This window comes from Plecotus auritus (assembly GCF_963455305.1).
Source record: "Plecotus auritus genome assembly, chromosome: 13".
Classification (NCBI taxonomy): Eukaryota; Metazoa; Chordata; class Mammalia; order Chiroptera; family Vespertilionidae; genus Plecotus; species Plecotus auritus.
In genome coordinates this window covers 31,630,208-31,654,079 of record NC_137779.1, presented here as the reverse complement: position 1 = coordinate 31,654,079, position 23,872 = coordinate 31,630,208, and the positions used below count along the sequence as shown (strand labels likewise).

At 53.1% G+C, this 23,872-nt stretch overlaps 1 protein-coding gene across 15 annotated transcripts in view; it reads right to left on the bottom strand.

The window, feature by feature from the left end:
• EP400 (E1A binding protein p400) overlaps positions 1–22,751 on the bottom strand; it is a 64,332-nt gene extending 41,581 nt beyond the window's left edge. For 7 of the 15 annotated variants that reach the window (XM_080650457.1, XM_080650464.1, XM_080650469.1 and 4 more), the window contains exons 1-8: positions 22,638–22,751; positions 15,122–16,457; positions 13,576–13,686; positions 4,447–4,537; positions 2,867–2,974; positions 1,977–2,359; positions 1,117–1,410; positions 280–465 (exon numbers count right to left, since the gene is read on the bottom strand). In XM_080650457.1, the coding sequence (XP_080506583.1) occupies positions 280–465; positions 1,117–1,410; positions 1,977–2,359; positions 2,867–2,974; positions 4,447–4,537; positions 13,576–13,686; positions 15,122–16,423 (2,475 nt within the window). In that variant the 5' untranslated portion in view covers positions 16,424–16,457; positions 22,638–22,751. The remainder of the gene's footprint in view (positions 1–279; positions 466–1,116; positions 1,411–1,976; positions 2,360–2,866; positions 2,975–4,446; positions 4,538–13,575; positions 13,687–15,121; positions 16,458–22,637) is intronic. The other 8 variants (XM_080650471.1, XM_080650459.1, XM_080650462.1 and 5 more) reach the window with 5 other exon arrangements.
• Between the last annotated feature and the right edge of the window lie 1,121 nt (positions 22,752–23,872).

Here is a 23,872-nt window from a genome sequence, read left to right as displayed (position 1 = left end):
GAAAGTGATTTCAGAGTGCGGCAGGGAGAGAGAGGGAGGGAGAGGAGAAAACATCCATGGCTCGTCTCCTGCACGGGTGCTGAGAGCCCACCTGCCCCCTCCGATGCACAGGACGGTGCGCCGCCCGCACGCTGGCCGGGGCGACATGACGCTTCTCACACGTCCTCAGCCTAGGACCACACCACCTCCCAGGGGCAGCCGCGTGCTCTGCGGCCGTCAGCGCTGGGTGGGGAGACCAGGCTCTCTGCTTACTGCCCCAAGGGGTCCCAGCTCACCCACCTTCTTGGCAGCAGCCACCTTCCACCGCCGCTCCTGGGCGAAGTCGGTGGCCATCCACTGCATCTCCTCCAGCAGGTAGTCCCAGTGCGCCCGGGGCCGAGGGGCCTCCTGCAGCTTGGGCAGCCGCCTCAGGGACCACAGGCCTTCCTTCCTCAGCTCGGCTATCCGCTGGTGGATATGGTTTTCCTGCGGGGAGGGGCGGGCGGCACCTAATCATTCACTGCGTTCCCACAGGTGTGAGACCTACTATGTGGCAGTCTCAGCGGCAAAGGGAAGTCTTAGACCCAAGGTTGGAAGCACGGGCAGGTGACTGGCTGGAGCCTCAGAACACGTCAGGCCCACGCTCCCTCACCAGGAAACCACACAGGCCTGGCATCTGCACTGACCCACTGGGGTCGGGAGACCAAGGAAGACTGGCCACATGTCACTGGGTTAGATCAGAGCCCACCCTATTTTTGTTTGTTTCTTTTAATTCCTTTAAATGAAGCTGAACAGACAACTGCTGCATCGGATGAACAGCAAAAGCCACTGGCTGGCCATGACCCGCGCCGACCTGGGGCCCTGTGCACTGTCCCCCGCCTCACAATACCCGCCATGTCCCGGCCCCTCATGCACAGCCTGCGAGGACAGCAGCCCAGAGCACTGACTTCAGCACAGAGAAGACCACACCAGTCTCCCTCCTCCAGGACAGGGGCACATGACTGGCTTCAATCACGGGTCCCTGACCACAGAGCAGGCCAACTGTCCTCACTGCCAGGCGTGCAGCTGCAAACTGCTGCTTCCCAACGTGAGTGCGGCCACGTGTCTGTCACAGGACGGAAGGCACCAGCCCCTCACCAGTGCCATCTGCTCTGCCAGCTTGTCCTGAGAACCGTCTTGGGGTGCAGCCGCATTCTGAGCTGGGCTCTGTGGTTTCGGGGGGGCTGACACAGCTGCCCCTGGGGACCGGGAGGTGACTGGAGACAGAGACTTGCTGGCTGCTGAGGAGGGTCTATTCACCGGGGAGGCCCGTGCTGGCGAGGGCCCTGGGCCGGAGCCACTGCCGGGAGCAAGGGACGAGGTGGAGGAGGTGGGCGGGGGCCGAGGACTGGGCTGTGCAGGGTCTGTGGGTGGTCTTGCGGATGCCACCGCCTGGTGAGCAGAAAAGAGGCGACAGGTGAAGGCAAGCCATGGTCCCGCCCCATAGCAACACAAACCACAACACAAACTAAACCACGTCTACAGCCCTGTCACCTAGGACCCCACTAGGAGCTGTGCTTGTCCGTGCTGCCCCATCTCACGCCTTCCTTTCCCAGCCTTTTCTCCTGTGTCTTTAGCATGTTCACTGCGTTGCTGGGTCCCAGTTGAGAACAACCTCTGGACGTGTCTGCAGAGTGCAGAGCATGGGGGCCCCAGAGGAGCTTGGCCAACGGTTAGGAGCGGCCTCGCCACGCCCGCCTCATCTCCAGCACAGGCCCCAGGTGCCTGCCCCAGCCCCAGCCTTCCTGGGCACATCAAGTGCCCTAGTGGCTACAAGGCCCTCCGCAGGCTCTCTGTGCTGAGCACAGCAATCAGAACCATTTTTTCCTGATGATCCAACAGGGACAGCTCGGTTACCAGCAGTCCTTGTTTACAAACACACCGTGTCTCAGCTGCGGCTGGCTGACCTGTCACACCTGCCTGTCCCCTCCCGCCCTCAGAGCCCAAGGTCAGAGTACCTGCGGCTGGGATGGCGGCGGAGGGGCCTGCAGCTGCGCCTTCCCGGGCACTGGGGCGAGCAGGGCCGGCTGTGTGCCCTGCGGGGGCACAGGGAGCTGGCTGGCAGGGGGCACAGGGACTGGGGTGTTGGGCTGCTGGGCCTTTGTGGCCACGTGCAGCTGTGTCGGTGGCTCCCCCATCGGCGGCTGCGGCGGGTACTGCAGCGTGGGTGGCAGGGGTGCGGTGGGGAGGCCGGCCGGGGGCAGCCTGCCGGGCAGTGGCGGTGGAGGTGTGTGCAGGCTGGCGGCATTCTGCACTGGAGGCCCTGTAGATGGGTCATACTGCTGCTGGCTTTGCTTCTGTCCGGCCAGCTGGGCGGCCTGAGGGGCGGGAGGCATCCCTCCTGCAAGACAGGAAAGACCCACCAGCACTGACTCTGGAGCTCGCAAACATTCGCCATGGTCAGATGTCCCCTCCCAGGGCTTGTCACAGACCCATCACTCAGAATGACCACGCCATCGGGAAGTCTAACTGGCGGGAAGTCTGAGTCCTAGCAGAGCTAACGTTATCCAGGAGCACACAAAGAAGGACAGAAGGCACCGGGCCTTTGCCAGGCAGCACCGAGCAGGACAGCACTGAGCAACCACAGGGGCCCCCAGGCGGCAGCAACTAGGAAACACAGGAGCGGAAACTAGAGAGAAGCTGGAGGACAAGGACACGTGTGGCTCATTAAAGGGACAAGAACTAGTCTCCGGGGTCTTCACACTGTGCCACTACGGCTCAGAACACCCCACGTTCAGGAGCCACTTCAACCAGGCCAGCTCAACTGCACGTGACTTAGTCTGCGCGGGCTGTAGGCCTCTGCATGCCCTCCTGAGCTACAGGAGCTGGTTCTGACGCTGGGTCTTACCTTGAACTGTCGGCATTAACTGCTGGAGAGGAACTCCTGTATTCACCCCGGGGTGCTGGAAAACTACCCCTTGGTGACCCACTTCAAGTCGAGGTCGCTTAGACTGCTCTAGAATAATTTTCAGAAAAGGTGCAGTTTGATGTAAAAATAAAACCACAAGAGTAGTAGAAAAAACATGTGTAAGGGTTTTTATAATATTTGAACAGGGAGACCTTTCTATGCATGAACCAAAATCCAAAAGCCATAAAAGATTGATAACTATAATTTCTTTTCATTAAAGATGTGCAAATATAAGAAAAAGCACCATGAAAAGGCAAAGGTCAAGCAACATCCTCAGAGACAACATCGGCAACACACATGATGGGCACAGGCTGGCTGACTTGACAGTCAGCAGCTCTCACAGGTGACATGGGAAGTATGGGAACCAGACAGAGACACGGGCAGAGAACCACGGCTCGCAGAGGGACGATCCATCACGGTTAAAGGGGAAAGGAACCAGAAGTTGTTCACGGGACCAGAAATTGACCCAACCCTCTGGAAGGCAACTGACCGTCTCCGACACTTAAGTGCAAGTCGCTCTGATCCAGCTATTTCATTTCTAGGCGTTTCCCCTTAAGATATACTGACATCCCGGCCGGTGTGGCTCAGTGATTGAGCGTCGACTTATGAGCCAGGAGGTCACGGTTCGATTCCCGGTCAGGGTACATGCCCGGGTTGCCAGCCTGATCCCCAGGGTGGGGCTTGCAGGAGGCAAGCAATCAATGAGTCTCTCTCATCACTGATGTTTCTCTCTCCCTCTCCCTTCCTCTCTGAAAGTAATAAAAATATATTTTAAAGAAGATATACTGATAAACTTGTAGGAAAAAATATGACTAGTGTTCAACATGTTGAAAGTCACAGAAAAAGGTGGTGCTGACAAACGAACACGAACCCGGTCTGTGGCTAAAGAAGAACTGCCTGTGCACTGGAACACCATGGCAGCCATCACATACTACGAAGCCCACGAATGGGAAGGGCCTCCTACGTGAACGTAAAGACAACGGTGCGCATGTGATCACACGCAGTTTCCCAGAACGACATGTGTCACAATGCTTGTGTGTGGGCAGACTGTCTGTGGAAATTCACCAGCGTTAACAGCAGCTACCTCTGTGGCTAGGGAGTGGGCAGGAAATACCAAACCAGAGGTAGGCTTAAGTGACACCTGAACTGTTTAAAAATTTCACATAGAATGTGTATGAAGTTTATAATTCGAAGAAAAAAAACTCACGTTGAAAAAATGAATGACAACTTGAAAAAGCCGATGGTTTCACATTCAACCATGGCATGAGGGCTGAAAGCAGTGCCCTTAAAAGTCAAAACGGACTTTCACACCTGCTTGGCTGACGGGCCCGCACCTCCAGTACACGTGAGCAGGCACACAAACACTCCCAAAATGAAAATTAGCTTTTAAAGTGGAAAGACACGAATCAGCACCAAGCTCTTCCGCATTCACAACTGAGACCACGTGGCCGTGAGCTGTAAGTCCCACTGAGAGGCTGCTGGGCCTGGGGGCGTCCGAGTCCTGCCCGACCGTGACATACCTGCCGGGGGTCCCGCCTGCTGCCTCTTAAAGGGGTCCGTCTCTATCGCACTGCCAGCCCCTGCCACCAGGGTCCCTGCGAGGGCTTGCTGCTGAAAAGAAATTAAAGAATCAGATTTTGGTAATTTAAGTACATTACAAGAATAACTAAAACTATCATAATTACCCTGAGCATTGACCTTATTTCTTTTTAATGAAAGAAATATTATCTAGCCAATGTATTTAAATATACATATGCAATGTATATTTCTATGAGTAATTTAAAGTTCTGACTTACCTCTGGGAGGAAAAAGGACTTGTACAAGACCTATCATTCTGGTTTTAAATGAAACTTCGGATCAGTGCGAACCTACACGAGCTGGTTTGCACACAGAACAGCAGGGGCTGCTGCGGGAAAGGGGAGTCTGAGGTGGACTCCGCTTAGCCTCCCTGGCCAGTCACACTGCCTGTCATCACTCACCCCCAAAACAAAAGCTGAATAATGAAAAGAAAGGTTGGAACTGGTTTCCTATAGGAAAATGACACGAAAACTCCAATTAATAAGTGCGATTAACTTGCGTCTTCAAATGGTGTTTGGACAGTGGGCCGTCCGTGGTACATTTAGTGAACGGAACAGGTCCCTGAAAATGTCTGCAGGAAAGCCGCTCGCCAAGGCAGAGCGCAGTGTGGCGCCTACGCCTTCTACCTCTGCACCTCCACATGCAGGGAGGCTGAACACTCCGGAAGGTGTCTAAGAACTGCTAACTGCTAACTGTTCTAATGACTCAGTGAGGATCACTCTCCTTAGTGAAGCATTTTAAATGCAAAAGTCACAAATGCCTAAACAAAGTCGCTGTTCCATGAGGGGTTGCTGACCCCGGTGGCCCGCGGAGGGGACATAACACGGCCGTTCCAGCCGGGCTGCAGGCTGCTGCCTCCCAGGAGGACAGCTCAGAGTGACTAAACGGAGAGGAAGCGCCCAGTTACATTTAAGGAAGATGGGGGAGGGGAGGGTGGGAGGGAGAGAGAGGGCAGAAGAAAGAATGATTTGAAAATCAGGTGATATGTGAACAGTGGTCATCTCTGGGGACAGAACTACAGGGAGTTAATTCATCGTGTGTGTGTGTGCGCCTTTCTAAACTTTCCAAACGTTTCACAATGAACCTGTATTACATATCAGAAGAAGGCTTTTTTTGTTGTTTTGTTTTGTTTTAATAAAAGAGAGAAAGGCTGTGTGTCAAGTATGTCCTGCTGGACCAGAAATACCCCAAATGAACACGAACTCCAGAAGAGACCTAACATCAGGAACAGTGGGCAGCCTCAGGGAGGGACCTGGAACCTGCAGGACTTAGGGGGAGGGCCGGGCACTGCGGGAGGGCCTGTCTGTGCCCGGAGCCCAGCCACGCTGCCTGCAGGAAGCCAGCAGTGAGAACGGGGACCTGCCACAGGACCATCAGCTCTGCTGCCTCCTGAACCACGCCGACACAAACACCCCAAGCGCCACGCACCCACCGAGGTTCCAGGCGCGCCCACGCTCGGGAGACGGATGCAATCACGTGGCGCACCGTGAACAACGAGGAGCGACCCGTACTCCTCAGGTGCTCTGCAACCTGCCCGCCACAGCCTTCGAAACCCGAGCCACAACTACTCCTGAACACCAAGGAACGAGCAAGCACGAGCCGCACGCCAAACCACCGACGGACAGCTAACAGACGACCCACACGCCGGGGGACTGGGCCGCGAGGATCTGCCGGTGGCTTTAACAACTACACCCAGGACATGAAGGAAATGTGTCGTAACGAAAAACTGCTCCAACAGAAAACCAAAAGGAGGTTCTAAAACTACTGAAAACTAGAATGACTGAAATAAAAAAACACACTGGAAGGCTGGCTAGCAGAGGGGGCGGGGTCAGTGAGCTGAAACAGACGCGCTGGGGGCTTCGGTCACCGGGATAGCGCAGAGCTGCTCAAGGGTGGACGGACAGACGGACAGAACTGAGTGGGGAGCCCAGCAGGGGCCCACAGGGACTGCCCCCATCACATCACTTCCTGCAGGCTGGGAGCTACCAGAAGGAATGGGGAGTCTTCTCAACAGAATGGTGCTAGAGGACGAGACCCCTGTGAAAACGGGCAAAAATGACAACTTCTCAACAGACACGCGGGGAAAGGCCAGCCTCTCTCCTGACTCCTGCACTGCCACCAACTCCTGGTTTTCAGGATGATCTTTAGTTTTTAATTCTACCTTTAGTTTCTTTTTTAAAATATATATTTGTATTGATTTCCGAGAGAAAGGGAAAGGGAGAGAGACAGAAACATCGATGAGAGAGAATCGTGGATCGGCTGCCTCCTGCTCGCCCCACACTGGGGATGGAGCCCACAACCAGGCCTGTGCCCTGACCAGGAATCGAACCGTGACCTCCTGGTTCATAGGTTGACGCTCAACCACTGAGCCACGCTGGCTGGGCTATCTTTAGTTTCTTACACTGCCTTCATGATTATTTTATCGGGAATTATACTGCTGACTTTAAAATACAAACTGGCTCAGCTGGTGTAGCTCAGTGGTTGAGCATCGACTTATGAACCAGGAGGTCACGGTTCAATTCCTGGTCAGGACACATGCCTGGTGTGGGCTCGAGTGTAAGAAGCAGCCAATCAATGATTCTCTCTCATCACGATGTTTCTCTCTCTCGCTCCCTTCCTCTCTCAAATCAATAAAAAGTATATATTTAAAAAAAGAATTTTTTTTTGAAAGTGAAGAAAATATAGAGGATATTTGTTAAATGAAATAAAGTGCAAACACACTGTGTTGACTGGTAATATAATATAAAAAATCTGTTAGGATGATGGAATTACGGATAATTATTCATTTTCTCTAACAGAAACATCACTGAAAAGATAGTCTCTGTTTAGAATGATTAAACAAACGCGTGTGCATGTATGTATTACTTTACATACAACACCTCTGCACTCAACAATATGCCTCAAATTTCTATGGAAGCAGACAAAAATCAATACATATGAAATACAGGGAACTTCATTTATTTCTAGTTTCACTAATCAATATACATTGGTCAATATAAAAAATCTACAACTGGTTGTAAATAAGAAAACTGATGCCGAGATTCCTTCCAAAAAAAAAAAAAATGAGAAAGGATGTTTCTCATTTCAACTCTTTTCTGAGACTCCCCCTTTTCCCATTTCCTTTGAAATCCACTACTGTTGGCCTCAGAAACCTATAATCCAAAAGGGAGAGTTCTTGGTTTTCCTTTTAGTGTCTTAAATACTTTTATTATGGAATACTAGAGGCCCGGTGCACGAATTCCTGCACCAGTGGGGTCCCTCGGCCTGGCCTGCAGGCTCAGGCCGAAAGTGGCACTCTAACATCCCCTGAGGGGTCCTAGATTGCGAGAGGGCACAGACGAAGCCGAGGGACCCTACTGGGGCACCATTGATCGGGGCCAGGGAGGGACACGGGAGGTTGGCCAGCCGGGAGGGACCGCAGGAGGGCTCCAGGGCGTGTCCGGCCTGTCTTGCTCAGTCCTGATCGGCCAGACCCAGCAGCAAGCTAACCTACCAGTCGACTGTCTGCCCCCTGGTGGTCAGTGCACATCATAGCGAGCAGCTGAACAGCCTTAACATATTATTAGCATATTATGCTTTGATTGGTTGAATGGCCAACTGGTCAAACAGACACTTAGCATATTAGGCTTTTATTATATAGGCTATCCTATATACACAAGAAATTAACATGCGCATGCAATTCTTAAAGCATAGTAGAGTTAATCAGAATTTAAATGGTGGAATGTGGATGCTCACTGAAGACTCCAACTTTTCTCTCTGTTCAACGTGTCCCACAGTAAAACGCTGAGGAGGACCGTGGAAAACCACATCCGTAGCGGAAACAGTAACCCAGGGACCAGCCATGGAGCCGTCAGCAGGCCTAAGAAACAACCTGCTCCTGTGCCCTGGAGATGCGAGCGCGAGGGCGCCCTGAGCACCCAGGCAGGTGCTGCTGCCCGACCGAACGCGTCCGTGCAGTGCCCTCCGCTGCAGCGCTACCGTCACACAGCATCTGCTTCCCAGAGAACTTGCCTGGAGAACGTCTGCACAGGTCCTCTCCTGGAACCCTCCCTCTGCCCAGAGTGGCACCGGGAGCTGCTGAGACCAGCCCTCGCAGCACCCCATGCTGTGACTGACGGCGCCCGTGAGCACGCCTCTGACGAGGGTGCGTGACCGCTGGTCTGTGCTGCTGGCGGTGGACGTCTCGGTCCTTTCCGTTTGGGGCTTTATAGACACGGCTTTCTGGTGCACACACGTGAGTGAGGGACCTCAGAGCTTCTGTGGTCTAAGGGTTTGCCCACGCCCACCTCCTCCATGCCCATGCCCATGCCCATGCCCATGCCCATCAGAAGTGGTGGGATCCCCCATCACATCAGGTTCTGTCCAATGTCGTTTCCGGCAATGTGGGGAGTGGGACAGCGAGTCGCCGTGAAGGCGCATGTCGTCTTCACCAGCCTGCAGGCCCCTCTCGCGTGCACCGCCCCGCTGTTCCAACGCAAGCCTACCAGTGCGGCCTACACACTCCTCCGTGCACTCACAGTGAGGGTGCCAGGAGTCAGTTCTGAGATTCTCTAACGTAACAAATCCCATCTTCGCCTGTACCAAACTCACAAGAAGCACCTAAGCACTGGGTTCCAACTCGTTTCCCCACCAACAGGAAGTCGGCTCCTTAGAGCAATGCCCGAGTCCTGGGCTGCAGAGAGGAAGGTGCCAACGAGCCTACACATCTTGTCCCAGAAGGAAGCGCTCACAGGAGAAGTGCTCGGAGGGCGTCCCAGAGAAGGGGGTGTCGGAAGTGCACGAGAGCCAGCCTGGAGAGGGCTCCAAACGGCAAATCACAGATAATTTGGGCGTCAAGAACGCGGAGGGGCTGAGCAGCAGATGCCCAGCAGGGGCACAAGGGGATGTGACGTAAGTGGGCATCTTGAAAGGCATGTGGGTTACATGGGCGCTTGTCACACCTAAGTTGTGTCCACTCCCTGCTTATAAACGATACCTCAATTCCCATAATTCACCATATTTATAGGCCAAAGGAGAAAAACATCACAAGATCATGTGAACAGACGCAGAAATTGCATTTGACAAAATTCAACATCCATTCGTGATAAATAATATAATTAGAGGAACTTCCTTACCCTGATAAAGGACACCGACAACACCTACAGCTAACATCAGACCTAATGGTGAAAGACTAAATGCTTTCCCGCTAAGACTGGGAAGAAGGTAAGAATGTCTGTTCTCACCACTCCTATTCTGGTCTTTGCCAACACAATAAGGCAAGAAAAAGAAGTAAACACATAGATAGGAAAACAAAAAATAAGTCCTGCCTTCTTTGCAGACATGATTCTCTCTGTTGAATATATTACGGAATCTACCAAAAAAGCTCCTGAAATGAATAAATGAGTTTAGCAAAGTTGCAGAATACAGGTTCAAATAATCAACTGTATTCCTATATATAGAATGTCCCAAAAAAAACCACACAGAAACGTATACACACACTTTGAATAATTATAAAGGCAGCGTTTATTAAAGTACATTTCATTCCCAGACTTGAGCTATCAGCTGTTAAAGTGTGCACACATTTTTTTGAGACACTCTGTACTTGCAATGAACAACAACCACTGTAAAATGTAACTACCAGTTACAACACCACAGAGAAATAGGAATACTGGGCATAAATGTAACAAACCACATACAGCGCTGGGACGCTGAACACTGCGGAACACTGCGGAACACTGAAGACAGAAAACAAAGAAGGCCAATAAATGGAGAGATTACCATATTCCTGAACTGGAAGATGCAATACTGTCAAGACATTACTTCTCCCCAAACTGGCCCACAGACTCAATGTGATCCCCGTCAAAACCCTGGTAGGATATTGTGCAGATACCAAAAAAAGAGAAAGGAATCACCAAAACCATTTTACAAAGAACAAAGTCGCCGCCTGGCTGGTGTGGCCCAGGTGGTTGGGCGTGGTCCCATGCCCCAGGAGGTCCCGGGATCCATTCCCGGTCAGGGCACACGCCGGGCTGTGGGCTGTGAGCTCCATCACCGGCAGGCAGTGTGCAGGGGGCAGCTGATTGATGTGTTGCTCTTGCGTGTGCATGGATGTTTCTCTTTCTCCCCCTCCCTTCCTCTCTCTCTAAAAGTAAATTTTAAAATCTTAACAAAAAAAGAAAAGAGCAAAGTTGAAGAACTCACATTATCCGATTTCGAGACTTACTGAAAAAGCTGCAGCAGCAGGAGAGTGTGGCACTAGCAAAAAGCAGACACAGATGAAAGGGGAGTCTGAAAAAAGGCTCGCATACACAGGACCAACTGATTCCGGCACACGTGCAAAGTCGATTAGACATACTTAGGACATTGTTTAAGGAATGGCACTGGGCCAACAGGCTATTGATATGCAAAGACATGAAGTTGCTCCACGTTATACAAAACGTCACTCAAAATGGACCACAGACCAAAATGTAGAGCACGAAACCATACAACTTCCAGAAGAAAACAGGCAGAAACATTTTTGTGAGCTTGGATGGAACAGTTGTGAGATATGCTGTCAAAAGCACAATCCATAAAAGAAAAAAACTGAAAAAGACATCAAAACTGTAAGACTTGTGCTGTGAAAATAGTATAAGAGAAAAAGGTAAGCCACAGAATGAAAAAGAACTGCAAATCTACATCTGACAAAAAATATCCAGAACATGCAAAGAATCTCATGTGTAACAACAAACCAAATGACTCGATGAAAAAGACAGGCGAAAGGAAGGAGCAGATACTCCCGAAGAAGACACACGGATGGCAAATGAACCCCTGTGAACATGTTCACTGCCATTCGTCTTCAGAGCCGCACTAACTGAACCCACTCCAACAGGATCAGGGCGGCTGCAGAAGCCAGCTGGCCTTCAGGAGCCCTGGGCGGTGGGGCATGGCACCGCCACGGTGGAAAGGTGGCCAGTCTGCATGGAGCTGAACATACAGCCACCACCAGACAGCCCAGCAACCCTGTCCTCCAGGGTCCACCCAAATGAAGGCCTAGGTGTGTTCACACGAAAACCGGTCTGTGGACATTCACTGCGACTTTACCCCTAATTTTATCCCTCAGCGCCACAGAAACACCCAACCCGGTGGGTGACTCTCCAGCGTGCTGGGCCGGCTGCAAGCAGCAGATGAAAGGCACGGACTGTACGACTGCACTCACACCTCATTCCGCAAGAGGCCCGATCACGGAGGGGCAGACAACGGTGAAGGGAGGACACACGAGGGAACACTCGGGGGGTGACAGAATTCCTGGTTCTTGACTGCGGTGTGATTACACAGCTTCCTGTGTTTGTCAAAACCCATGGGACTACGGACCAAAAGGAGTAAATTCTATCGAGTTAACAAGTGCAAATGAACAAATGAACGGATACTGTCAGTGACACGTTATAACCCGCCGGTGAGCGTGAGAACCCACATATAAAATACACCAACTGAAAAGAAAGCTTGTCATTATAGGAGAATGCCACCTAACAAATATAAAAGGAAAAATGGGATTAGAAAATCCGTTCTGCAACCTGTAAGGTGACAGCTGACTCGGGCAGGACTCATCAACAGATGCTAGAACTAGTGGTTGCAAGTTGAATGAGATCCTAGATATTTACATGGTCTTGAACTATGTTCCCCCAAATTACCTCTCATTCACCCAAAGAAAAGTAATAACCTTCCACAGGAAAAGCCTCAGGGACCAGTGCCAGGACAAGCGGACATCACAGCTTTCTCACGTGGCACCCTGAGCTGGACACATCGTCACCTCGGTGGAAACCCCTCCAAACGGCATGACCCCATCAGACACAGGAACCATCGACAAGCCCACGTCAAAGGACACACTGTAAAATAAACGCTGGCCTTCTCAAACACGCAAAGGTCCCGGAAGACTGAGGGGCTGGCCCAGATGAGAGAAGACCCGAGATCCAGACTAAGGGGCCACTACAGCGGACATCATCCGGAGGAGACGGCGCCTGAGCCGCGGCCTCGCCGCCACCGTACGGCATCCCTGCATCGTGCCCTGATCTGAAGGTTGGGTCCGAGAGCACTCCCCCCAGGACGTGCTGAGTATTTAGGGATAAGAGTGCAGACGGGATGTCTGCAACTTCCCGTCAAACAGCTCAGGAGGAATGTGTGTGTGCAGATATGAGAGAGAATGAAAGGAATGCAAATGGGGCAAAAAGTTAACTATTGGTGAATTTGGGTAAGGAATGTAAGGGGAGCTCTTTGTACTGTTACAGCAACTTCTACCTATGTTTGAAATTATATCGAAATTAAAAATAAAAATATTGAAGTACCTATATATGGTGTACCACATGGGTACTAGATGTATGGGCTGATCTCTTTGTAAGCTAAACAAGTGTCTAATCACTGCTATACACCTGGAAGTAATATAATATTATATGTCAACTGTAGCTGAGAAATAAAAAATTTATTTTAAAAAATTAAAACTTTAAAAGACTTATCACCACAAAGATGAAACTGCTTTCAGAACCCAGCACAATCCATCCCAGAACTGCTAGAATCAGACCTACACTTTTAGATCCTTGGCACTGTTACTGGAACACTGAGTAATTTAATTTCCAAACATTGTAAGTAACCAGTTTGCATTCACTGACACCCAGTTAGAAGCCCGAGGCCCTAATTTCGGAGCCTTCACCTCAGTGTTTCTTCCAGCTAAGAAAATACCAAGTTATCATCTGCTTAAATCTTTCTTTCCTTGTTTCTATTTTGCACTGTTCTCAAAAATACAAAGAGCAGACACAGAGAGCCCACAGGAGACAGAGCACACGAGGAGTCCCGGCACACAGGACAGGCTGTGAGGGTTAGATGACATGCACACTACAGCTACGACGGCAGCAGTCAACACAAAAACAGTGCATTAGCTCTGGACTGTCGTTCACTCATGCAACGTAACTTTATAGCTCTATATGCAGGAAGACTTCTTTATCTCTTTAAATAAGGAATGGGCTCTGGAAAAATGCTAAGAGCAAATAGTAATCGAAGGTTAAAATACCTGAATGAAGGGGAAGTTTGGGATGAGGCTACATTTGAGAACCATTGATAAGTACCTGAAATGGTTGCTGCTGGGATGAAAAAGCAGCAGAAACATTTGGCGGAAGCTGGGTTGCTATAGCAACGGGAGTACCAGTCTGCCCATCCTTTCCTGTCACAACCTTTACCTGAGAGAAAATATTTTGAGAAAAAAAGGCAACATGATTTTTAAGACTGCTCAAAATTTTGTTAGAATTTTACTGCTGACAGCTCACTGATGTTTGGTGCTTAAAAATGGAATGTTTTTGCATCAAATTCTGCAAAAGGACAATGCACTAATTTATGACACAGCAACCTAACTCAAGTGCAAGCCTCGCAGGAACTCCAATCTGAGTCGCTGCTGCTGCAATATCCTCAGGTTGCACAACTGCACATTCTACAAGTGGGGACGGCAGGCAGTCCAGCAACAAAGCCCGACCACCTCCAGGCAGTCTGCACGGCGGCCGCTCCATCCGCTACCCTGGGAGGTCAGAATGGAGGCCTAGCTCAACGGGAAGTTATAAAAAGGGACTTTCTTTTCATAAGCACAGATAGGGGCACTGCACCTACAGACAACACGGGGCACAAACACAAGGTAACTGGATTTCACTATTCCAGAGGGGAAATCCTCACAGTAATCATGTAATCATTTGGAAAATAAACATGGTCCATTCTGGAAAGGGTGCTAAAGAAAACACAAAATGGCAAAGCCACACAGATACGCCCATAAATGTCGATGAGGACGACTGAGCAAAGAGACCAGTTTTGCTCACCAAAGGCCGATTTCTTTGCAGGAGAAGAGTGACAAAGACTCAGGTATTTCAGCCGTCTCCTAGAACCAAGTCAGCTGCACCAACATATTGTACACTACACACACAAAGGCACACGTACAGTGCACGACAGCCACCTCACGCTCGCTGCTGCGATTAGCTTCTTGTTCAGGAAGTGCAGATAAATGGGTTGGAATCACAATGGTATCAAGAAAGCTCAATTCGGGCATTTATTAAGCACCCATTCCAGGCACCCAAAATTTTCACTGTTTAAAAAAAGATGCCATCTTAAATATCATTCATGGGTATTTATAAGAGTGAATTTAAAATATAATCTCAAAGCTAAGACTGTATCTAAAAATTGGTTTTTGCCATAATAACTGTATTTTAATCATGAAAATACCATATCGATATTTACATTTATTTATATTTAACCCCCTTGTTTAAAATCCACATTCATGATGATTCAATGGGGGACCTATTTCAGTAAAATGTGGAAACTGGGAAACCAGCCCAAGGTGTGCACCCCGCAGGCCAGGGCACAGGCTTCGGCCCACAGGTCAGCTCTCCACCGGGCGGAGTCTTCGCTCTCAGTGAAGGCACCTGGTCTGCACCTGCCCCCCAACTATGAGGGCAGCTCTTCCCTCCTGCGAAGAAAACAGCAAAATCCACCTTCCACGTTACTCCTGGGTCAAATCCTTAGGAAACCACGTCTGAGGAGCACCCTGGGCTCACAGGTTCTTTTGTGTTCACAGCTGCCTAGACTCACACCTGCGTAGCACAGTCCTCTAACTATTAAACTGCTGTTTCTCACCTCATCATTGATAACCTCAGACTTTTCTTCCTCCTCCTCTTCCTCCTCCTCCTCCTCCTCCAGGTCCAGATCGTTCTGCCTAAGATAAGCCTGTAGCGGGGCGTAGTGCTTCTTCTTGAAAGCCAGGAAATCCATCATGTTGCCTTGCAGGTGTTGCAGGAAGAACAGCTCAATCAGGTACTCCTTGAAGGCCTCCCTCAGAGCCTCCATCTCCCGGAGGTGCGAGTCCAGGCATTGCTTCCGCATCTGGGCCAGCTCTGGGGAGGCTGGGGGGATCTCCTCCAGCTTCTTGGGTGTCTTCCTGCTCCCCGAGCACGAGAGGGGTAGGCTGGAGAGGCCTGGGGGCACCGAGGTTCTGGAAGGGCTGCTGGGGGGCGGCGGGGATGTCATCCCGAACGCCGAAGCCCCCCCAACCCCGGGCAGCAGAGGCCGGGTCAACGGTGGCCCCTGCAGCACCTGCTGCTGCTGCTGCTGGACCAGCTGCCCCTGGATGATGCTGCTGATCTGGGGCGGCAGGCTGGCGGTGGTGATGTGGCCAGGGCTGGCCAAGGGCGGCAGGCCAGCTCCGCCCGAGGCCGCGGGGCTCTGGGGTCCCAGGTGGTGCACGGTCCCCCCGGGCTGCCCGTGGGGCTGGGACAGTCTGCGTTCTCGCATCGCAATGGGAGTCCCTGCATGCTGCAGTGGGACTGGGGCTCCCTGGGCCATCTGGGCGAGGCCTGAGCCTTCCTGGAACACGAAGTGCCCACCCGTGGACGGGCTCAAGCTGATCTGCCTCACCAGCACACTGGCATCCACGAAGCCCCCGGTGGGGCTGTTGCTGCATAGGCCCAGGCCAGGCCCGGGTGCACCTGCCCGCACATTCTGTAAGCCTGGCCCCGGCCCAGGGCTGGGCTGGGTGGGGCTCTGGGTCTGCACCTGCTGGGACAGTGGTGAGGTGACCTGGATGTAGGACGGTGATCCGTGCTCAAAGCGCCTCGGCTGGGCACTGAACTGGAAGCCCGGAGAGGTGGGGCTGGGGAGTGGCAGCGGGGCCAGCGTGAGTGGGGGGTTTCCTGCCACCACTGGCCCCACATTCTGCAGGGCGAGGTTCACGTTCGGCCCAGCCACGGGACTCCTGCTCATGAGCTGCTGAACCTGGTACCCGGGCGACTGGGGTGCAGATGGGCTGGCCGAGGGTGCAAAAGGCGTGGCGGGGGATGGGGGTGGGTTTGGGTGGGCCTGCTGCTCTTCTTCGCTGCTGGGGAAGGCCCGGGACCTCTGCAGCTGGTGCTGGACATTCGGAGGGCCGCTGCCGTGGTGCATTATCGCCCCCCTTTTTATCCAACTTAATGTTCTCCTGAAAAATCAAAGTTGAAATCAAGTTACTCAGAGGCAAATATAACCGTCTGATCACCCCTTATTACGAGCCTGGTCAGCAGCACTGGAAATATGTGCATCTGTCCCACCGGCAGCTGGTGCAAAGGACAGTCTTAATTCACGTGGAGCCATGGACACAACAGAAGGTCTCCTTCCACACACAAGAGGGACTGGTCCCCTCACAGCCTGGCACGAGGTGGGTGGGGGACACCAACTAGTTACTGGGAAGGTAACAAGCATCACCTGCTCCAGGCCAAGCAGGATGTGACCTCAGTGCTGGCTCTGTGACCAGTGGAGTCTTCCCAGACGCGGCTCCCAGCTCAGGGCCTTTCTGTGCTTCACCGTGCCGGGGAGGGTGCGCCTGTCTCTCCCGGGGCAGGAATGGGCTGGACACACAATCCCTCAACACCAGAACCGCAGCCAAATCCCTCACCAGACGCAGTTCCCGTGAACACCTGAGCTACCTCATAGCTACTGTTAATCAAGCCCAACACAGGAGTCCCCATGACATTACACCCCACGCTCCTGAGGGAAGGGTCCAGCCTGTCACAGGAGCCAGGCCGAAACCTGAAGGCGCTCACACCGAGCACCCTCTGTGAGAGCAGGGAGGGGCTGCCAGGAGGAAATCTCACAGGGCGACAGGGAGCAGCCAGGGCCAGCATGTCCTGGAGCTCTCCGGGAACAGGTGCCCAGCTCCCCAAGGGCTCCCAGCCCCGAACTGCTCAGTGCGGTGCCGAGAGAGCGGGTGCAGAGTGCAAGGGCCGCTGGGAAAGCTCGGCCTCCGGACGGGCCATCAGAGGGTGCAGCGGGACACTCTGAGCTAAGAGGGACAAGGCTCCAGTCAGGCATGGCCGGAGCCTCGGTGCCCAGTGGGACCAGGACAACGGCACTCCAGGGCCTCTGCCCCGACAGGGCTGGGGCATGGGCTCCAAAACGGCTCCTTTAATATTTTAAATCCTCGGCATCAGCAGACACACCAGCTTCCTGTTTATGGTGCTGCTTACTCCCCTCCCCTAGACAAGCAGAAACACCATTTCATGTTCAAGGCACCACTGCTTATCAGAGGAAGGACACAGGGAAAAGTTACACAACTTACAAAGGCACAATGCACATATACAGGAAGGACCTCACAGCGCCAACCCTGCGGAGTGCACGTCTGTATGAAATCACAAGGAAGGATGACGGTTACCCAGTAAAGCTGAGAAAACATAAAACTCAGTGTAGCCCTCAGAGAAGGCACTTACATCCTGATGGCTGTCTCTGAGACAGTCTCAAGGTCATGGGCAAGCAGCAGCAAGTACATCTAAGCAGGAAGTCAGGACCACAGCCAGCAACAGCCTCGTGACCATCAGAAACCCACTCCCACCACTGCCCTCCAAGCAGAAAGCCAGGAATGTGGTGGGCATCGGGGGTGGGCACAGCGTGGGAGGGAACTCTTAGGCATGCCATTGTTTTCAATACGAGTTCTGGATCCTGATTTTTTTTTTTTAAGATTTTTTATTTGATTTTGAGAGAGAGGAACATGATTGGCTGCCTCCTGCACAGCCCCGCACTGGGGATTGAGCCCACAATGCAAGCAGGTGCCCTGACCGGGATTCAAATCACTGCTTACCTAAATAACATTTCCCCAAAATGTGGCAGAGGTACCCCACGCAGAGCAAAGCCACCACCAATGGCAACACATGTTATTCTTACTGGCTGTCTCTAACTTCCAAGTCCATCAGAGAAAGCTAGATCGGATCCGTCCAGCTCATGATTTCAAGGGCAGTACTGCCCACGAGGAGGCCGAGGATCAGGTCACAGAGACATCGGGCTGCAAAACCAGGACTAGGCTTGGCCTTCCTGACTCAGATCACAATCCATCAAACCACTCTGAGCATTTCTCTACAGGGCTGCTCACAAGTAAGAAACTCAATGTCTGAGTCCATTCACTCCCAGCCTGCATTTACAAAATGGGATTTCCTGTGACAAAAAACAAACAAACTTAGTAAAGCCAGTGTAACCCCAAGAGAAGACTTGAAGCTGAATTTTTCAAGCACGTCTACTTGTAAATCCATCATTCGTAATAAAAATGCCAATGAAAACTTAGCTGAAACAGCATTTCTCATCCATCAGACTGACAGGAAGTCGGAAGCGGGACAACACACTCTTGGTGAGGCTCTGAAATGGAATGTAAGCCTCGGGCCTGGCCCACTCAACAACTGCCCACGCTCTGCTCCTTGGACCTGGCCGTCCCACTACAAATGCACCTGACAGCCTCCTGCAACGTGAAAATACATAAGCACCAAGGTTATTCCCTATGGCGTTATCTGCAAACGCAAACGTGTTGGAAGTAAAGCGTGGTCCGTATTGCAGACTGGCTGACTCCACTGGGGTCCCCTTCGACTGGAGCCCTGCAACAGGTGAAAGGCAAGGCGGGCGCCGGAACCAGCGGAGGGCGTCTCCAGAACATGCAGTGTGAGACCGGGAGGCACAGCGCAGGCAACTGTGCTTGACACTGCCTTCGCCTAAGAAGGGGGAAGGACCGGTGGATGGATGGGCGTGTGATCAAACAGGTGCAGGGAAACGCCCATCACAGAGACTAGGTGATGGGATACAGGCGGCAGGCAAAATTCCTTCAACGTCTACCGTCTGTACCTTTGGGATTCTCCTTATACGACACTACAGGAAAAAGCACTGTCTGTACGACACGGTAACACCGAAGGGGCTCAGCAAACAAAGGGCTGAAACAAAAATCCCATCTGCTAACACGACACCCATCCTTCTCCCCTGAGTGTGAAGGTCCCATACTGGTTCCTAAAACCTACAAATTCCAAACGATACAAACTGGGTGGTTATTACACCGAGGTTATTACACCCCCTATGACTGCAGAGCCCTGCCCTGGTGAGTGGCTATAGTGAGTGGTAAGCCCACACTCAGTGTGGCCAGCGTCCCCTGAATTTAACAGCCCACAATGCAAACTCATGGCGATGCTGGCCGGTCCCTAGGCCGATGGACCAGAGCCCCTGAACTGGACAGCTGGCATCTACCTCAGCCTGACAGGAATGGCCAGGACAAGCTGAAGAAGTGCTTCTTTAAGCACCGAGTGACCAAGCTGCAGCCCCGATTCAGCACCCTGCCGTTTCTAGGCCTGGTTTTCCACTGCCCCCAGCGAGCCTGGGTGGGCATGTCTCTCCTCATGGTCGCCCATGAAGTTTTAGCACCACAGCTGCACTGTATGTCGCTGACGGACTGTGACCCTGTGGGAGCCACAAATCACTGTCCTGTCTGAGACATGCTCTCCCTCTTGGGGGAGGTTCCGTGGAGTACAGAAAGAAACCCGGGAGAACACGTACCACGTCAGTGAGGCACGGACGCCAGTGGTCGGCAAGCTCATTAGTCAACAGAGCCAAATAGCAACAGGACAACGATTGAAATTTGAGAGCCAAATTTTTTAAACTTAAGCTTCTTTTCTTTAAAATATATTTTATTGATTTTTTACAGAGAGGAAGGGAGAGGGATAGAGAGCTAGAAACATCGATGCGAGAGAAACATTGATCAGCTGCCTCTTGCACACCCCCCACTGGGGATGTGCCCGCAACCAAGGCACATGCCCTTGACCGGAATCGAACCCGGGACCCTTCAGTCAGCAGGCCGACGCTCTATCCACTGAGCCAAACCAGTCAGGGTTAAACTTAAACTTCTTCTAACGCCACTTCTTCAAAATAGACTCGGCCAGGCCATGGTATTTTGTGGAAGAGCCACACTCAAGGGGCCAAAGAGCCGCATGTGCCTCGCGAGCCGCGGTTTGCCGACCACTGGTCTAGGACAAAGTCAAGAACGGGGAGAAAGCGGAGGAGCTCGGCCATCCCCTGCGTACCTCTGTATCGCCTGAGCATCACGCAATGTGAACTATCCATCTACTCGCATCAACACTGCAACACCCCAAACGCCCGTCAGCAGGTGCCGGGTCAATCCTGGCCCGTCCACACCAGGGGACACGACTGAGCAGCATGAAGAAACCAACGCTCCGGCCTCAGGAGCCGCGGTGGACCTCAATGCGCCGTGCCCATGAGCGAAGCCAGGCTCCAAGGCTCGTCCACGCAGAGTTCCTCCGGCTGGCACCCCGAGAAACACAGAGGTCAACACGTGCCGAGGGCTGGGGGAGGGGCCGACTACAGAGAGGCCCCGCGTGGGAACTGTTTGGGATCAAACAACCGTTTTGAGTCCTATTGTGGAAATTACGTATTTGTTAAACTTTTCAGAATTCTACACACACACACACACACACACACACACACACACACGTGATGCAGGGATGTCCCTGGTCAGAGCACATACAAGAAGCAACCAATGAATGCATGAGTACGTGGAACAACAAACCCATCTCGCTCTCCCTTCCTTCCTCTCTCTGGTATGAAAGGAAGCTGCAACCTAGAAAGGGGGGCTGGAGTGTCCGTAGAAGGCAAACTGAAGGCCTGGAGAAGGCAAGAAAGGGCGGGTCCAACGCAGGCAGTTAATTAAGTAAGGAACTGTGGCAGGCCCTACCAGCAACGGCTTTAGAGCAGTGGTTCTCAGCCTTCCTAAGGCCGCGACCCTTTACTACGGTTCCTCATGTGGTGGTGACCCCCAGCCATAAAATTATGTTCGTTGCTACTTCATAACTGTCATTTTGCTGCTGTTATGAAGTCGCGACCCACGGGTTGAGAACCGCTAGCAGGGTCGCCTAAGACCGTCGGAAAACACAGATATTTACATGACGATTCATAACAGTAGCAAAATGACAGTTATGAAGTAGCAACGAACATAATTTTATGGCTGGGAGTCACCACCACATGAGGAACTGTATTAAAGGGTCACGGCATTGGAAAGGTTGAGAACCACTGGTCTAGCAGGCGTCCTCAAACTGCGGCCCGCGGGCCACATGCGGCCCGCCGCCTGTCCTGCTTAGCAGCCGACGCGTCCCGGGCCCGCGGTGCACATAGGAATTTGTTCATAGTTTTTTTTTTAAACTATAGTCCGGCCCTCCAACGGTCTGAGGGACAGTGACCTGGCCCCCTGTTTAAAAAGTTTGAGGACCTCTGGTCTAGAGGCTCAATAGCCCATGACCATGCTAACCAATGCTTTTGAAAACCACGCAAAACTGCATTATACAACTGCAATTAAACGAGGAGGAGGAGGGGGGGAGGAGGAGGGGGGGGGAGGAGGAGGAGGGGGAAGAGAAAATAAATTGTATGGGTAGAACAGGGGACCAGAAAGAAACTGTTTGTTGTGCGTATCTTTGGGTGGCAGAATGACTTCAAGTTTTAAAACACGTCTCCATTTTTCCCAACCGCTCAGAGAGTATGTTAATTTTATTGGTTCCACTAAAAAAAAAGAAGTTACGAAGACCATTTCATTTGCACCCACGTAAAAAAGCTTCATCACAAAATGAAGAGGGTGACATTCATCTCTAAGCCGGGGCGTAAGTACTATTTGCGGAAGTTCCGCTGCGTTATTTCTGCGGCTGACACGGGGGCTGCTGGGGGCCGCGGGGCGGGGGCGCGAGCTGGGCAGTGAACCCCGAGACCCCGCCCCCCGCCCCCGCCACGGTCAGGACGGGAGCGGGTGGGCGTGCACAGGTTTCACCAATTACTCTCCCTCTGCACCTGTGCCCGCACCTGGGTGGGCGGGAGGGCAGGCCTCGCGCGCAGAACCCACGCATGGGGGACTCCCACCCACTTGCTGAAGCGCTTGGACACTGAAACCCGAGAACTAAATTAAAATAAAAGCGCCAGACCCGCGCCGGGCTCCAGTCACGCGGCGTGAAGACGACGCGGAGCGCCCCGCGGACCCCACGGCCCGGCCCGACCCGCGTCAGGTGTGCAGAGCTGCCCCACCCCGCCCCGCCCCGCGCTCCCGTCCCGGCGGCCGCGTCTCCGCGCCCAGCCCACCCGTCACCACGACGCGCGCCCCCGAGGGGCTCCCGAGAGACGGCGGGCGGGGAAGAAAGGGGGCGTAGGCCGCACGAACCCACCCCCTCGCCGCCCACCCGAGTCCGGCCCGCGCACAGGCCCCGCCCACTGACGGCGGCGGCGGCGCGGCCTGCTCTCGGCGCGATGCCCGGGGGAGACGGCCGCGACGGGCCCCTCGGCACAGGCCCCCGGAACCTCTCCGCCCGTCCTCCGCGACGCCACATACCCAGGGCCTGGGCGGCGCTCCGGCCGCGTCGGACTGGCGTCGGAAGCCGGGAGCTGGGAGCCGGGAGCCGGCAGCTGAGGTAGAGGCGGCGCCGCTCGGATCGCATCAGGCGCATCCGGGGCCCCGGGCGGAAATAGCGGCGGCGCGCCTGCTACGGCGAGCCGGAAGGGACGGGCGTCCGCGCCGCAGCTGCGCGCTGGCGGCCGGCGTGACGTCAGCGGGCGGGAGGTATCGAGACGGCCTGGCGGGCTAGAGAGGCCAGGCGAGGTCGTGGGCCGACGGGCCGGCGGCGGACCGAGCTCAGCCGCCCAGCCGCCCAGCCGCCCAGCCGCCCAGCCGCCCAGCCGCCCAGCCGCCCAGCCGCCCAGCCGCCCAGCCGCCCAGCCGCCCAGCCGCCCACCGCGATTGGAGTGATTTCTTCGCCGAGAGTCTACGGTCTGGGAGGTGAGTTCCGCGAGGGTAGAGAGGGAGAACGGAGCAAAGGGAGTCACCTCCCCAAATCACTGGGCTCCTCAACAAAAGATGCTGGGACGAGGGCGCCCACCCGTGAAGCGAGGACGCCGGACCCCGACCTCACTTCCACTTGCAAAAGCGACCTCGCCGTGGATCCGAGGCCCACGGGCAAGTGCTGACGCTACAAAACGCAGGTGTCCGGCCTCACAACCCTGGTTTCTTAAAAGGGACACCAAAAACCGAAGTCACCAAAGAAGAAACGGGTACATTGAACGTCAGCAAAATTCACAACTCGGGTGCTTCCGATGACGACGCTGAGAAAAGACAACCCACGGACTGAAAGAAAGCATTTGCAAAGCATATGCCGGATAAGGCGCTTGTATCCGCAATAAAGAACTTCCAACTCCGTTAAAAGACAAATCACTTTTTTTAAAAATATATTTTATTGATTTTTTTTACCGAGAGGAAGGGAGAGGGATAGAGAGCTAGAAACATCGATGAGAGAGAAACATTGATCAGCTGCCTCCTGCACACCCCCCACTGGGGATGTGCCCGCAGCCAAGGTACATGCCCTTGACCAGAATCGAACCCGGGACCCTTGAGTCCGCAGGCCGACGCTCTATCCGCTGAGCCAAACCGGCCAGGGCGAGACAAATCAGTTTTGAATGGGCAGAGAACTCGCAGACATGCCGCACAAGAAAATGTCGAGTAAGGACGTGGGAAGATGTTCAGCATCATCAGGGGTCAGGGAAATGCAAAACCACAGTGAGCCCTAGCCCATT